This window comes from Chenopodium quinoa, unplaced genomic scaffold (assembly GCF_001683475.1).
Source record: "Chenopodium quinoa cultivar QQ74 unplaced genomic scaffold, ASM168347v1, whole genome shotgun sequence".
Taxonomy (NCBI): Eukaryota; Viridiplantae; Streptophyta; class Magnoliopsida; order Caryophyllales; family Amaranthaceae; genus Chenopodium; species Chenopodium quinoa.
The window spans coordinates 627,458-643,523 of record NW_018742931.1 but is presented as its reverse complement, the minus strand read 5'-3'; the positions used below and the strand labels follow the sequence as shown (position 1 = coordinate 643,523).

Genomic DNA, 16,066 nt, shown 5'->3' with positions numbered 1-16,066 from the left:
CCCTGTTAGTGTTATAAGGGTTGTTTCGTTTTTTACAGTGACCACATAGTGTGGCTAGCTGCATAGAAACTACACTGCAAAACTAATTTTATAATTATCGTAATCACAAGTAATGTAAAATAATTTTTTAAAAAAATAGTAAAAGTGGAACAATTAATGAAAACTTAAAAAAACGTGAAATAATTTTTTATGTGCTCATTTCTCAATTTTTTTTACGAAAATTAAGGAGAATGGAGGGAGTAGGTGTATATTCTAAAACCCTTTTATAAAACATGACAACAATTGTTACTGTGCTTATGAACGGTATTCGCAAAACACTATTGAAAATGAATAGTGGATTTCTTTTTTTGCCATTGCAAATAGTGCAATGAGTTAGCTTCATCTTGCTGCTTTCTTTCTCTCTCTTCTGTTCTTGCTCTTTGTAATCATACTCTATCTTTCTCCTATGCTTTATTGAAGCGCATGCTGATTTTGCTCTGCTCATCCTCATCCCCACATCTCCAACAGTTATACCACCGGTTGAAGTTTTAACTGGCTGCCGCCGCCGACCTCCCACCCAAGCATATCCTAGTATATGGGAAAGATAAAAAGTAGAGAATATTTTATGAGAAAGATAAAAAGTAAGTAAATGTATATGTGTATTTTATATGAAAAATGTTAAAAAGTATTTAATAGCACGAATATTTATGATAATTTTTACGAGAAAAGTAAAAAATTGCACTCCATCTGTTTCGTTATATTTGCAACACTTTCATTAAACATTCGTTTCATAATAATTGCAACACTTACTTATTTGGTATCCTGTGATGACGTATTATTATTTTATTATTTCTCTCTCCTACGAACCCCACTTGTATTTTTTTTTATTATTCTCTCTCCTAATAACAATTAAATATAGATCTACTAATTATACTATAGAGTATTTTGTATAATAAAATTCACTTTTGGTCCCACTCTATAATTTATCTAAAAGTTTACGCAATAATGTTGTGATTATTATAAAATGAAAGGAGTATTGATTATAATAGAATTAATGATATTTACAAGCAAGCACAATATTTTGGATCAGCTAAAATGAAAAATAGACGCATATTAAAGGGATGAAAGGAGAAGAAATATATATCGTAGGTGGATTTTAGGATTACTAGTACGGGGGATGGGTAGAGGACTAATAAATCCAATAAAAAAATTAAATAATTATGATATACTTGTATTGTAAGAGACAATATAAAACTAAGAAATAATAAAAAAAATTATAGAAAAGGAAAACAATGTTGGTATAGTTGGGTTGGCGACTTGGCGCTGATGAGGTGAACAGTAAAGGTCCAGGTAAGGTTTCTGCAATCCTTCGTTGTTTTTGTTTGCCAATTGGATTCATTTTTATAATAATATAATATAATTAATTAATTAATACATAGCCTAAACATTTTAGCATTTATTGTCAAACATATTCTATTTTTCCTAAAGTTATACTCCGTACTCCATATTTTGTATTAACATGATAAAGTACTTGCGTAATTAATTTTTCGTTACTATGTATAATTATCTTTAGAAAGTAAAGTTATTGATAATGTCAAAAAAAAAACAAGAAAATGAAAGAATATTATGTATTAATTTAAGAATTTATGACAAAATATGAATCAATCTATATTTTTAGTATTGAAGTTTTCTACTCTTTATCACATTATCATACATTTATACCGAATATTACTAAAAAAATACGGAGTAAATTTATGAATAGTGTCAAAAATTATAAAACGAGTATAAAAAAAACTGAGGGAGTATAAAAAATACAGTACTTGAAGAATGAGAAAATAACAGTACATAGGAGGGACTTAATTACAAAAGCTTAGAGTTTCACTCTTCTGTTCTCTTCTTTCTCTCTCCTTGGCAATTGGCACACAGTAGAGAGAGAAAGAGAAAAAGCTAGAGAGAGAAAGTTAGAGAGAGAAAGAAGATGGAGAATCATGAAGCAGGAGAGAGAGATGAAGAAGTGATGGGGTCAACTTTGACCATGGAGAAAGTCAAGGCTGCTAAGAAGTTTATCGAGAATCACTATCGAGCTCAGATGAAGAACATTCAAGAAAGAAAAGAGAGGTTTTTATTTAATTCTTAATTTTTATTTCTGTAAATTTATTTTTAGATTTAATTTCATTTGATTTTTGGGCGTCAATTTCAAGTTCATTTGTACTGATTTAGATCTCAATTGATTATTTGATTTTTAAAACAATAAATTTTAGCGGATTTTTTTCGAGTTTTTTGATGTTTTGGTTTAAGAAATTGACTTTTGTCTGATTAAATTGAGTGAGTGATTGATTTGGATGACAATCAGAGAATTGCGGCATTGTGTGTGAGTTGATGATAGTGTTGTAGGTGGAGTAGAAATGGAATTGAAGTTAGGGGTTTTGTTTGTTTTGGCGTAAAATTCAATTTATGGTTTTAGATTGCAGAATTGGATTGAGTTAGATAGTAGAATGTTGAATTAATGTATCGAGACTCAAGCTGTGATAAATGAATGCGATCTCAGTTTGAATTAGTGGAGAAAATGAGTGATTATGAAACGGATTTTTATGCTTGCCTGTCTCAACTGTTATGTGTGATTGTAATTAGTGAAAATGTGAAAACTTTGTTCTTGAGGTTGATGAGGAGTGTCGATACTCAATTGTTAGGTGTAGTAAGAATTGGTGGAGGGGGAGGGGGATGGGAATGAATTATCTTTGTTTGTACTGTTTCCGAGATCTACGTTGAGAAACGGGTGAAATTGGCTGTATAAATGGATCCAACTTTACTTGGTAGATCTACCTTTTAGGTTGGAAGTGTAGGGAAATAGCCTTGATGTTGTTTGGAATTATTGAGGTATTGAGAGATTTAGACTTTGCCTCTTTCAAGTGTAATGTGTGATTGTAATTAGTGGGTAGAAAGATGGTTTTTAAAGAATGTGATTATATTATGTTATGTTTAGAGATTTGAAGATTCATTTTTAGTGTATTAAGGGATTTTTGAGATGAGGGTGATTAAGATTACATTCTACTAAGGCATTGAATTGAAGGAGGAATGCTTGGAACCTGTTGCGTAGGTGGTGAAACAGCCACTTTTCTGTTCTCTTCATTATTGTCACCTTTCCATGATATAATTCACTTGACGTAGATGTAATGAATGAAGTCTGATGTGGGTTCTTTAATGATTCAAAGATGCTTCCTAGCTTCCCTTGCAGGTTTCTTTATCAAGTTCTTATAAGGCAGGTAAAGTTGTGTTCCCGTAAATGTCTTCACTATATGTCCTTTTTGGTGTTATTCTACTTAACTATATGGGTCTTGGCTTGCATGAGCCGTGAATTTTAGTAGATGGTGAAATTTTTCCCTCTATTTTTCTAGAAGTTCAACTTCAGAAACTTATGCATGTTTTAATTTAATATATTAATAAGATAAATTGCACATGACATACATATATAGAATCTAGGTTTTTTTGGAAGTATTACATTATGAATATTGCTTATTAAGCTTGTTCTTGTCATGAGTTAAAAGGACCTAGATTAAGCTTAGTATATATGTACACATTATGTGGAGGTGAAAGAATGGATAAGGTAGCTTAATTGAAGAATTCCATCTAATCAAATCCTCTTAGTTGATAATGGCCTAGTTTTGGCTTGGTGGGGAAGAGATGAAGAGGGGGTTAATTTAACATACACTTAACATGGCTTTTTGGTCGAATGATTATGATCATTTTGTCGGGTTCCCCTTGGTCTTTATCAGTCTCACCAACTTTTCTAATTTGCTTTTTTTGGACTTATTATGTATATGCCTGTCAGGGGGCATTCGCTAGCCGTCATTATTCTTTTCGGAACTTTTCTATTGAAGAAGCGGTTTTTTCTCCCAACATTTAGCTTTCATATATGCCATTTATCCCGTTATAGTATTTCTCTTTTATTGTCTAGTGTTAATTCTGTTGCAAAAAAGAAACCATAGCAAAATGTTGTACTTGGTCAGACTATCTTAAGTACTTTCAGATAATCAGATAGGATCTCACTTATTCTTTGTGATATTTTCTTTTAAAGTTTGCTCTTTATGATGTTCTCTTATGTTTTAATTATTATCGTGACCCTTCTGCATCCTTTTGCTTAAATAGAGGTGACAATCTCCATTGTGCTTCCTTGTCAAACAACCCATAATGTATTTGATAATTTTAGCCATTATATTGACTTGCTCATGACATCTTCTATAAATGGGATGAGTTTTCTTAATTCATGGTTCTGATAAACTTTGTTTTATTTCTTCGATTTTTCTCTTAAAATGAAAGTGTTATCTGGCTGGTTCATGATCAGCAGAAGTACTTGTGCTCATTTGATTTGTTTTCGGATTAGGTGGAAAAACATCACACTAATGACTGTCATTATTCTGGTGCATTATTTTAATTTTGGGTTAGAATGTGCCTTTTAAGTGGCTTAAATGCTTACTACCTTATTGTTGTAGACGCTGGGTTCTAGAAAAACAGCTAGCTTCTTCGGACGTGCCCAAAGAAGAACAAATGAGCTTGATTAAAGATTTGGAGCGAAAAGAGACAGAGTTTATGCGACTCAAAAGGAATAGGATATGCGTGAATGACTTTGAACTATTGACCATCATTGGGAGAGGAGCTTATGGTGAGGTGAGTGTCGATAGTGTTATGTTGATGATGCATTTAATGTATTTTTCTTCTCATATCCTGGTGTGCTGGTGATTTGCATGGAATGCTCATCCTTTTTGGCATTTTGCAAATCTGCATTTAAAGTCCCCCCCACCCCACCCCAATCCTCCCAAATAATAAGTGGATTTATTATTGTTATCAGATTTAAATCTAAAAGTTTCCTCTAAAAACTTAGTTGAAGGGGTTTGTTTAGGATCTGTTTGATTAGAACCATCTATTTCTTTTATTTTCTGTAGAACATTTATTACTGTGCTCTTTTGCGACCTTGTCAAGCTGCGTAATGTAAGAATCTGAAAAGCAAGTTTTTTGAAGTAAACTGTTGCTGCCTTGTATGCTAACTTGCCTAGTACCATTTGAGGCTGAGTGTTTATTGTTTTTGTGCTATTCCTCCTGATCTATACAGTTATGACACTGCCTTGCAATCTTTCTGGTCATTGCCTTTTTAACTTGCCTGGTAAAACCCCCTACCCTGAAGGAAAAAAAGAAGAAAAAATAAATCAACTATTTTGAAGTACCTTTGCTGTTGCCAGGTGGAATACTTCATTCACCTTGGTCAGCTCTTCTTTTATCTGGTCTCTCCTTGCTTTCAAATAGTTATCCCATTCCTTTTTAAAGCCCAATCTCTCATCAAGAAGAGCCGGGTGTGTGCTTCACTTATGATGAGATTCACAGATTAGTAGATCCATTACACCTTCCTCTGTTTGTTTTCAGATGCAACACTTTTATTTGCACACTTGCCGATGCATGACTTCAACCATAAATACATTATCTTTAATTACCAATTAGAAAAATGTATAAAATTTTGATATTTTGAAAGTATAAAAATGAGACGAATCTAACAAGATCCCACATGATTGTTCACTTTATAATAAATCACCAAAAATAGTCAAAGTAAGATGTGTAAATAGTGTAAAATGCAAAATGTTGCATTTATAGCTGAGGAGGTATTTGTCAAGGCATTGGGAAGTGTGCTGGCTGTTTAAGTAAATCTTAAATTGAGTCATTATTAATGAGCTTAATGTTCTGTGATTCTGAGTAAACTAGCATTCTTTTTTGGCTGAATTTGACCCAGAGGCCCAAAGCCACTGATTTGCACCTGCATTAATGTACTTTTGGTTATTGATATTCTGTTTCTTGTTTTTCGCCTATTTAGAAAACTTCTGTTGGCTTACAGATAAAGAATTATAATGTTATTACATTATTCATACTGTTTTAATTTTTCATTCTGCAGGTCCAACTGTGCCGGGAAAAGAAATCTGGAAATATATATGCCATGAAAAAATTGAAGAAATCCGAAATGCTTAGTCGAGGACAGGTACTATTTTACATATGTTGATTTTGATGCAAGTCCTTAAAGTTTATCCTTGAATTGGGAATACATGTTTCCTAAGATGTATATTTGAGCTAAATAGCTGGTTCGTGTTGTGTATGTTGTACACTTGTACTACTTGATCTCATCAAAACATTGTCTAGATATGCAAAAATTGTAATATTTTCCCCTAATCTCCCTCAAATGTTCTATATTCTTTAATGGGATGTTGAGGCTGTCTCCATTTTTATGAATGGTGCTAATGTCTGAATCTCTTCATTTGTTTTGCGTTTTTTAGATTTATAGGATTGATACTTTATATTTTTTAGTGGGGCTATTGAAAAAATGGATAGTATAATGGCCGTGTAACACTGGAAATAATAGCTTGTGGTGGTTGCCACTTTCCTCATCTATCACTAGTTCTTGCCTCCAATTGTTTTTGGCTGGACTCTGGATCATGGCAAAGAATTAGTTTCATCTACTGATATTACTGCTGTGTAATTTGTTCTTTTTAACATTTCATCTTTTCCCTGTTCATGCATCATTCTCAATGTTTTCCTTGCGGAGATGTCATCGTCTTATTCATGACTTCTTTAACTGAATCACCTCTATAAAAGATCTCCATTTATCATGAGAATCTAGATTTTTTTTGCCCCTGATATATGTATTTTTTTCCCTGAATACTGATTTCCATGTATTGTGAATTCTGACTTAATGGACTAGTAGAGAAGTTTGTTTCATCTCAAATTCTTTTTCTCTCCTAGGTGGAACATGTTAGAGCTGAAAGGAACTTGCTTGCAGAAGTTGACAGTCACTGCATTGTAAAACTGTATTACTCCTTTCAAGATGCTGAATATTTGTATCTGATTATGGAATATCTGCCTGGCGGTGACATGATGACCCTTCTGATGAGGGAGGATATCTTAACTGAAAAGGTTGCAAAATTTTACATAGCACAGAGTGTCTTGGCAATAGAATCTATTCACAAGCACAACTATATCCACAGGTTTGAATTGCATCATTTCTTGAGATGTGAAGCTCAAAAATCATCATCATTTTTGATAATCAATTTTAATGCTTGTATCCGGTATTATTTTGTGAGTAGCTGCTGAGGTTATTTTTACTGAACTCTTTATCCAGGGACATTAAACCAGACAACCTTCTTCTTGATAAGAGTGGTCATATGAAACTTTCAGATTTTGGCCTTTGTAAACCTCTTGATTGTGCTACATTGTCTACTATCAGAGAAAATGAATCCATGGATGACGCTTCTAGAGATTCAATGGATATAGATGCTACCCTTCCTGATGCTGGTAATGGTCACAGTTGGAGAAGTGCTCGTGAGCAACTTCAGCACTGGCAAAGGAATAGGAGAAAGTTGGTAAGCTATGTGCATCCATTTCCAGGGATATTCTGATGGCGGTTGCTTGAGTCTTGAGGAATAGTTTCCATATATTTTTTTTGGTGCAATGGAATAGTTTCCATATAAATTATGAATGTTATCAATCTTCCTGTAACCAATACCAAAAGGTCATATGCAGTGCCAGTAGGGTCCGACTTCCAAATAGTAAATGCTGAAATCCTTTCTATCTATAGTGAGTCATTGCACAACTTATGTGAAAAATGCAGTTTTTCCTTTCTGCATAGATTTATACAAGCCTCTTGAGATGATGATATGTGACATAGAAAATTCTTGAGGGTTGCTTTGAGCATGCTTTAACTTGCTAGAAATAAAATGCTTTTATTGTTTTGGTGTTTTGGGTTCCAAAATTAATGCGAGGAGCCTCTATGCTTGTAAGCATAGGCATGCAATTGCTTATCTAAATAGGGTCATATCCTACATCAATTTCATATTTTTCTCTCAGTGAAGCAGATGTTCGTGCTTAATGGTTTTAGAATCTTAATTAGTCAATTAATATATTGCTCAGCTGCATACTTGCATGTATGGTAGCCAATCTATAATCTACTGGTACATCTTGTTGCATCGATAATTAAAAGGGAGAGTGCTGATGTGAATTTCTGAGTTTACATGCTACTGTCAAATGTTTAAGCATAGTTGAGCTAATAAATCACCTTTGCCTTGCAAGTTGATGCTAGCTTCATACCTTTTTTTTTAAATTTATTTTGGGTGAAATTCAACAGGCATTTTCAACTGTGGGTACACCTGATTATATTGCTCCTGAAGTTTTACTGAAGAAAGGATATGGAATGGAATGTGACTGGTATGCTTTATCATTTAATATTTGGGATGGTTGCATTAATATATTACATTGTATTTATCACAAGTGTTTATGATATGATGTAATTCATTGAAGTTTCAAACATGTGATAACCATTTTTTTCGTAGTTAGAATAGAGTTCCTAGGACTATGTTGCGTTGCCAACTGCTCATTTGTTCAAAATCAATACTCTTGTTTGGTATATTATGATATTGTCACTGCCATAATTTTTCGGGCATGCGGCATACCTAGATTAAGTTATTGCCATGAAAAATTTATGTACCTTTATGTAAATAAATTATGGGTCAACTAAAACAATAAAAAAGAAAGACAATAACAAAAAAATTCCTCCCCCCTCCCCCCATGTGCCCTATATTCATATTAACCCTATCTGCAGTTACTTTATTTGGACTTAGTAGATAATAGATAAATGAAGATTTAGTCCATATTTCCCTCTCCAATAATATTGCTTGTATGTCGGGAATACTGAATTATCTAGCTGTACGCCTATACATCTTCTGAATTTTTAAGCAATCAAAAGAGGCCAAGTTTTCAATCTTTGGCATGTAGATCTTTCATTCATGGGGCTCAATCTCCAAAATGCAAATTATGCACTTATGGAAGGGTTAATGTAATTTGAGAATGAAAAGTCAATAATTGGTTAAAAACCATAGCGAACTTAATTACCTGTGACTACTGAGATTGAAGCTGTAGATGCCCACAGCCTACGTAATGTGCATGCTCTAGCTATCCTGCTCTGTCTGAGTCCAGAACAAAGCCTGTTTCTTTGCTGGAACTGATCGAGCTGACCTCATATGGCTATAATGTGTACTGTTTCTACTGTCAATACTCTTCTGACTGCCTCATTAACTCTGTTAAATCATCGACATAATGTTAGAAGCCTGGAAGAGTTCTTAAGTTTGATACTTTTATCACCAACTTAATAATGACATATGTTTGCACATAAGTAATATAATTGCCAGAAGTGAGTTTGTTTATGATGAATAATGGTCATATTCATGTATATCTCTATAAAGTATACCTATGAACTGCTTGATATGGTTGGCGTTTGCAAAATGAGGGTTTATCTTATTTGGTCTGCTTTTGTTTGTCCGCCATGCTTATCCGTCAAGATTCTATGCAGGTGGTCACTAGGTGCAATCATGTACGAAATGCTAGTTGGTTATCCTCCTTTTTACTCTGATGATCCAATAACAACATGCAGAAAGGTATGCTTTACTTTTGTTTTAGATGTGTTGAAAGGACTATAGATCATAGTTAACTACCCCGTAGCTGATAATGCTTTTTTCATGTGTCAAGTTCTAGAAAATCTTGAATACATGTTTAAGTTTATCGGTAAATGCAACACATAAGCACGTAGATAATTCTACTTAGTGAATTCATTGTTATCTGGTCAGTATGAGTAGGACATTGGTTTTTTCTACCTAATGCAATCTCTGAACATGTGTGATAGATTGTACACTGGAGGCACTATCTAAAATTTCCCGAGGATGCAAAGTTGACATTTGAGGCAAAAGATCTTATTTGTAAGTTGCTTTGTGACGTTGATCATCGATTAGGCACCGGAGGGGCAGAGCAAATTAAGGTGTGATACTGGTTGTAACCTAGTTAAATGTCTTTATCTTGGACCTACTGCTATTGTTATTCTCTAAAGTTAATTAGCATTGTCAGGCACATGCTTGGTTTAAAGATGTTGAGTGGGATAGATTATATGAGATGGAGGCAGCTTATAAGCCACAAGTTAATGGGGAGCTGGATACTCAGAACTTTATGAAATTCGATGAGGTACGCCTAGTTCTATCACTAACTTCTTTAGTTTGACAAAAGTTAATCCCTTCTGACTTCGATTTTAATCTAAAAGGCCATGTCAGAATATTCTTGCATGTAAAACCTTTTGAGGTTCTGCGAACGTGGATAATTCTAATAAGCCTTATTTCTTGTTAGAAAGAAGAGGGAGGGGGTGTTTAAGGTATGGCGTTTTGCTTGTCACAAGGGTTAGTTGGAGATCTACAAGGTTAATTGTCAGTAAATCATTTTCAACACATTCAAGTGAGGGAGATCGTACCCTCACTTCCTTTTAGGAGGGGTTCATACTTGAATTACTTTTTGTGCTGCTCTCTAATAACAGGGATCAAGCAGTGCAAGACAGTTATATTTAGCAAGTAGTATAAATGGTGAAAAAAAGATTATTGCAACGAGCAGCCACCATCCATGTATTTGATATGCTAACTTTTAGATGAACTTATAGCACATTATCATGTAGAACTGTGGTGGTTCTCTCTTTAGTGAACCGGCTACAGGGATGGGTACCATTGGGATAGCATTGTAATACTGTAAAAAGAATAGCATAAGGGAAAAGGTTGAGAGTTAGCTAGATTCCTTAGAGGGGGAAGAAACCAGAAATTCTATTCATGGAGGAGTAGGGAGAGAAAATCATGGAAAAAATTTGAACTTTTTTTAGGTTTGTTTTTATTTTGGTAGAGATCATGCCTCCTGATGATTGAGGATTGTATCAAAATTCTCTGATGAATCATATCATTACCGTTTAATATTTCTCAAGTTTCCAGCTTTTAGCACTCTTTCTGGAAGACCTTATTTTTTTCCCTCCCGTCCCTAAATAATATAACAAAATTATATGCTACACATCTTTTCAATTTTCTAGTTCTTGGCACATTATTGCGAGAAGACCTTCCATTTTTTTTTTTTTTCTTTCCCACTTTCTAAGTCTAACTAAGGGTTCAAATGTATTCAGTACACACACACACAAGCACACAAGTGTGCTTCCGGTTGCGTACTATTGCTCTGAATGCATCTTTATGAGTTCTCCTTTGTTTTCAGGCAAACAATGCAACACCGTCGAGATCTGGATCAGGACCCTCAAGAAAGGTAGCTTACTCTGACAGCATTATGTATTGATTTTACTATATGATTACGGAAAAAGAGAGCTATTGTATTTTTACTCATCCTGACATTCTCTGTACAACAGTATCGAACTATTGTATAGTTTTGGGTGGTGCGTTTGTGCATAGATTTTGCAGCTTTACCCGCTGAAAAAAGTAGAGCCGCTATCTCAACAAGAATTGCGAATCAGTTTTGCAGAAGGATAACAATAAGAGGACAACAGAAAAACTGAAAAATAATACTTCCTTTGTCTTCAAATTAAAATCTCATTTTCCTTTTGCACACGTTTTTTGAAAGGTGAATTAAAAAAAAATAGTGGGTTTGGTTGATTAAAATAAGATAATGGTTTTTGGTTGATTAAAAGTAAATTAAAAAAAAAAAAAAAAAAAAAAAAGATAGTGGGGTTTGGTTGATTAAAATGAATAAAAAATTTAGATAGTGAGGTTTGGTTGATAGATGGGGAAGGTGATTGATTGAAAGAGAATATATAATTTGTGAAAGTGAAAATAAAATTGGTAAAAAGGAAATGTGATTTCTATTTAGGGACAAGGTGAAATGACACTTTTATTTAGGGTGAATGAGACTTTTGTTTGAGGATGGAGTAGCATCTTAAAAATATAATTGTGCAATGAAAGGTGATAAATTTAATTAAAATTGTCTGGTTGGTAAGGAAATGCCATGGTAGCTATATCTTTGTGAAAGTAACCATTTAAGGGCAGTGGGAGACTGGGAACACATCAAATCAGGGCTAGAAACCTTCAAATCTTGATAAATTAAATTAACTGTCAGCACTTAGCAAAAGTATATTGGCTATATGGATTTCGTTCACTGTAACATGTGCAATCATTGTGATGCCTCTTATGAAGCCTATAAGGTCTGGCTATGAATAATAGGGTAGGTCAGAGTTTGGGCCTTGCTTTTGTAAGGTAAGTGAAAGTATGTGAAAGCTAGGAAAGGAATTCATTGATAAGCTCCGTGAAGCTTCTAATATATGAATTGTATATAGTTTGACACTTGGCTCATCTTCTCCTAGTGTGTTGAACTCCTAGTTTTACAATTGTAACTCTTTGAACTGAGAACTTTGCTAATGTTGACTCTACCAACTGCCAATTACCAACCTTATTGAAAGACACAAAATTTTTATTCTCCTAGTGTGTGGGCTAATATGTTCCATATCATGATAAAACTTGAATTTGCTTGCATGGTACACTACTCCTTGTATTTTGGATGATCGGTTGTACGTCATAAAATTTCTAGAAAACTGCAATATGCTAATAGGGAATAGAGTACCAACCCCATCACAACCAAAAAAAAAAAAAAAAAGAAAAAAAAAAGAGATTTAACCGTAAGTGATAATAGGAATTTATTGGCTGTATGCATATTGGAAGCAGGTGGGAGTTTATGAGTGTAGTCATTGCCCTTTGTCTTATCATCTAGAAACAGTTCTATAAAGATGCAAGTCATGTAACTATTCCAAGAGAGCAATAATTAGTGGAAGATGGAATGTTTGTCAGATTGTTCATCTCTTGCTGTGGACACTGAAAGAACAAAGTTCCATAAATGCATGGAGAAGTTGAAGTTAGTTTTGTTGGCCATTTCATCTTGTTTCACTCTAACAAGCTATACATTATTGATAAATTTAATCGATCTATTGTTCCTTCTGTTCACTTCTTTGGTGTCTGATGTAATTTTCAGTTTTCACTGGCAATGTTTATTGTTTATATAACAACACCCTTGTTCTTGTTTCCATCCTTATTTCTCTCTTTAGATGTTTTTTTTGTCTCTCTAACCTGGTTTCATATGATGCTTATTTTATTATTTTTGTTTATCCTCCCAACACCATTGCAGATGCTGACATCAAAAGATCTAAGTTTTGTTGGATATACGTACAAAAACTTTGACGCTGTTAAGGGGCTACATCATTCTTATGGTATTTTTTCTCATCCCTAACTCATAATGCTATGATTTTCTAGTAGATATTGCATATGTTTCCTTATTCAACACCTTTGTTGTTTCATTTGTGGATGTTGCAAGGGTCTATACTGTGTGCACTCTGTGCAGATGTTGAGGGAAAAGGTGACTATATATGCGTAGGTATCTGACTTCTCATACATGAGGTACCTTGCCTGGGCTGGAGCAAGAACTGAGATTCCTAAGGCTTAAGTATTGAGGGAGAGGAAGGGGGAGGGGGAGGAAAAGGGAGACACCCTTAACAAAATGTCATGCATCTTAATTCTCGATCATCATACTCTCTGTCTTTCTCTCTGCTTCTCCATCCAACGCCACATCCACATCAAAACAACAACATAATTCGAGGTTTCTGCGAGGTGTTTCAATTAATGTGCCCTTTATGTCTTCCTCCATTAGCAGCTTCAAGCTGCACTGATTTTTCTCCAGAATTTTCTCCTCAGGGTCTTCCCTTTTTTAATTTGGGATTCCTGTCATTTAAAGTGTCCGTAATAGTTGGCATTGTAGGCGATTTTGGTGATGTTTGGAATTTGTACAAGGATTGGATTTTTATATTATGATGGAATGGATGGAAATTAAGGGCTACCTTTTCTTTATTTTATATAGAGACGTGGGAAGGGTATAAGGGTGGCTTTGTGGTTGCAGTAAGTTGTATATTAGGTTGGGCCAACTATGGTGCTAGTTTGTAGGAGGAGGGAATGGAGGAGGGACTGAGGGTGTTTTTCTTTTTTTTTTTTTTTTTCCTTCATTTTCCTGAGACATTAGTTTTTCAATATTTTAAAGAATTTGATAACTTGATAACACCCTTAATGGAAGGTCACAGTAATGCTAGTCAACATTGAATGTGCATACCAATATACCATGTACATTTGAAAAAACTTAGTTTACCACATTTATTTTCTATAAACCAATGGAGGTGGGTGGAGGAGATGAAAGAGAGGAAGAGGGAAAGGACTCGCATAAATTTTTGCAATTACCTTCTATACAATTGTTCGTTATGTAAAGTGAAATCTGGGTAACTTGCTAGAATAAGCTAAACTGGGGATACAAGCTGTGTGGACTAAGGTCAACTTCCCATCCGAGCCAAACATATATGGATAGTTCATAGTTGCTTATCCTGTATACATGAATAGATGTTTCAAAGGTAGTCTCAACACAAGAGTAGTCCTTAGATATATGTAGGAATCATCATTGATCTTATAGTATTAGGATTGAATGATTGGCCCTATGATGACTTAGACTAATGAGCGGCTTATAGTAGCATGTAAGGCATTTCTGATCAGGGTCTTTGAGGTATTGTTGGCGGAATGTTAAAGTGAAATGGTTTAACTATGTTTTGTAATCTTTCAATGTGGCAAAAATTTTACTCTAACTATTGTATGGCAGATAGGAAATCCTTGCAATCTGCTAAGTCTGCTCAACCTCCCACCCCCCCCCCCCCCCCACCACCACCACCCACTTACTGCGTGTTCTATATATGCATATATATATTACTAGTACTTGTATATGGGGAATTCATATATAATTGTGATAAATGGAAGGCTTATGCCATTTCTTGATTTGCTTTGGTATTGCAGATCGTAAGGGAGGCAATTCACCTAAACGTCCGTCTCTGGATTCTATGTTTAGTAATAATTCTTCATCCTGATGACTATACCTAAACTTTGCTTTCATGTATTCTCTTTTTTCTTCTTCCAATTACATGTTATGGCGTTTAACTTACCAAGATGTTTGCAGATGAAAACGGGATGGACTTTGCTACAAAGCATGCAGACGAAATGGATATACAGATGCTTACGACAGCTGACGATTGTATGTCGCAGTGAAGAATATGCATGAAAAAAGTGGCAGTCTTGTAGAGTTTGTGGCATGAATGCGGGGCTTTACCAAAAATGTGATGCCTTTGTATTATTCGGCTTCTGAGCGTTCTGCAGCTTCACTGTCATTAAGATTTAAGTGTACAGCATTGAAAAACATCAGGTAGAGCCCGATGGCGGGTAGATTTGGCTGAAGTTGAATTTGATATCTAGAAGGGGTTTGTGTAATAGAGACTTTTGTCCCCCTCGTTCTTCATCTTTTTCTTTTTTTGTTTAAAGTTATTGTCTAATTTTCCCCAGTTATCTTTTGGCTAATTTGATTAGAAAATTATAAAGTAAGTAGAATTTGGTCCTGGCTGCCCAGGTTGGCTAGTGTAGGGATTAGTGAAACGCCTTCTCTAGTGGCAGTTTCTGGTCGCTGTTTTTGAACTGGTTTGGAGACTAGAAACAAACTTTGTAACATTTGTAACAAAATCATGATATTTTAATGGGGAACCTGGAAGTCTTAATTGAGCTTCTAATTTACTATAGGAAAAATTGATTCTAATAATCCCACTTTTAATCGGTTTGCTGCTAATAATTCCACTTTTGGGGGGTATTCTCTTCTAATGGTCCCTTATGATCGGTATTGGATAAGTTTTTTATTTTTTTAAATTCCTTGGCCATGCATCAGTGCATCACCCCCCCCCCCCCTTCCCCAACCACTAGTTCCTCTTCATTTCCAACCACCATCACCAACAACAGCAATTAACCCAATTCATCCCCTCATACCACGCAATCCCTTTGCCTTCGCTGCTCCTTGCTGACTCACTAACGGTCACGCCACTAGCATCCTTTTCACCAGCAAGCCACCACCCGTGCAATTCAGCCATCTCGCAATCCCTGCACTCCAATCCGCCACCAGTCAACAGCAATTCGACTTCCAAATCATTGCAATAAGCAATTCGGCCACCTACAATCATTGTAATAAGCAATTCGGCCACCAACAACTTCAATATGCTCCAATTTGAAGACCCAAAATGCGCCTTTGTTGGGGTGGGGATTTTCGTGGTGGGGAGGGCTGGGGTGGCGTTTTTAAGGGGTTAGGCAAGGTTGGGGTTGGGCATTTCAGGGTGTGGGAAGGCTGAAATGAATCGATTTGGGGTGAG

The 16,066-nt window shown here is 35.0% G+C and overlaps 1 protein-coding gene across 1 annotated transcript; it reads left to right on the top strand.

Moving 5' to 3' along the window:
* The first annotated feature begins 1,824 nt into the window (after positions 1-1,824).
* On the top strand, positions 1,825-15,468 carry LOC110728399 (serine/threonine-protein kinase 38-like). The gene is made up of 13 exons (XM_021908056.1): positions 1,825-2,097; positions 4,470-4,644; positions 5,915-5,998; positions 6,757-6,998; positions 7,133-7,373; positions 8,135-8,214; positions 9,356-9,440; positions 9,686-9,817; positions 9,904-10,017; positions 11,071-11,118; positions 12,982-13,063; positions 14,679-14,729; positions 14,839-15,468. The coding sequence occupies exons 1-13, from the start codon at positions 1,958-1,960 to the stop codon at positions 14,925-14,927; spliced, it is 1,563 nt and encodes a 520-aa protein (XP_021763748.1). The 5' UTR covers positions 1,825-1,957; the 3' UTR covers positions 14,928-15,468.
* The last annotated feature ends 598 nt before the right edge of the window (positions 15,469-16,066 follow it).

Excerpts from the sequence above, each read along its gene's own strand:
- LOC110728399 (XM_021908056.1), top strand. The coding sequence starts at position 1,958 with ATGGAGAATCATGAAGCAGGAGAGAGAGATGAAGAAGTGATGGGGTCA. Across the intron at positions 5,999-6,756 it reads AAATGCTTAGTCGAGGACAG|GTGGAACATGTTAGAGCTGA; the intron begins GTACTATTTTAC and ends TTTCTCTCCTAG. Across the intron at positions 6,999-7,132 it reads AAGCACAACTATATCCACAG|GGACATTAAACCAGACAACC; the intron begins GTTTGAATTGCA and ends CTCTTTATCCAG.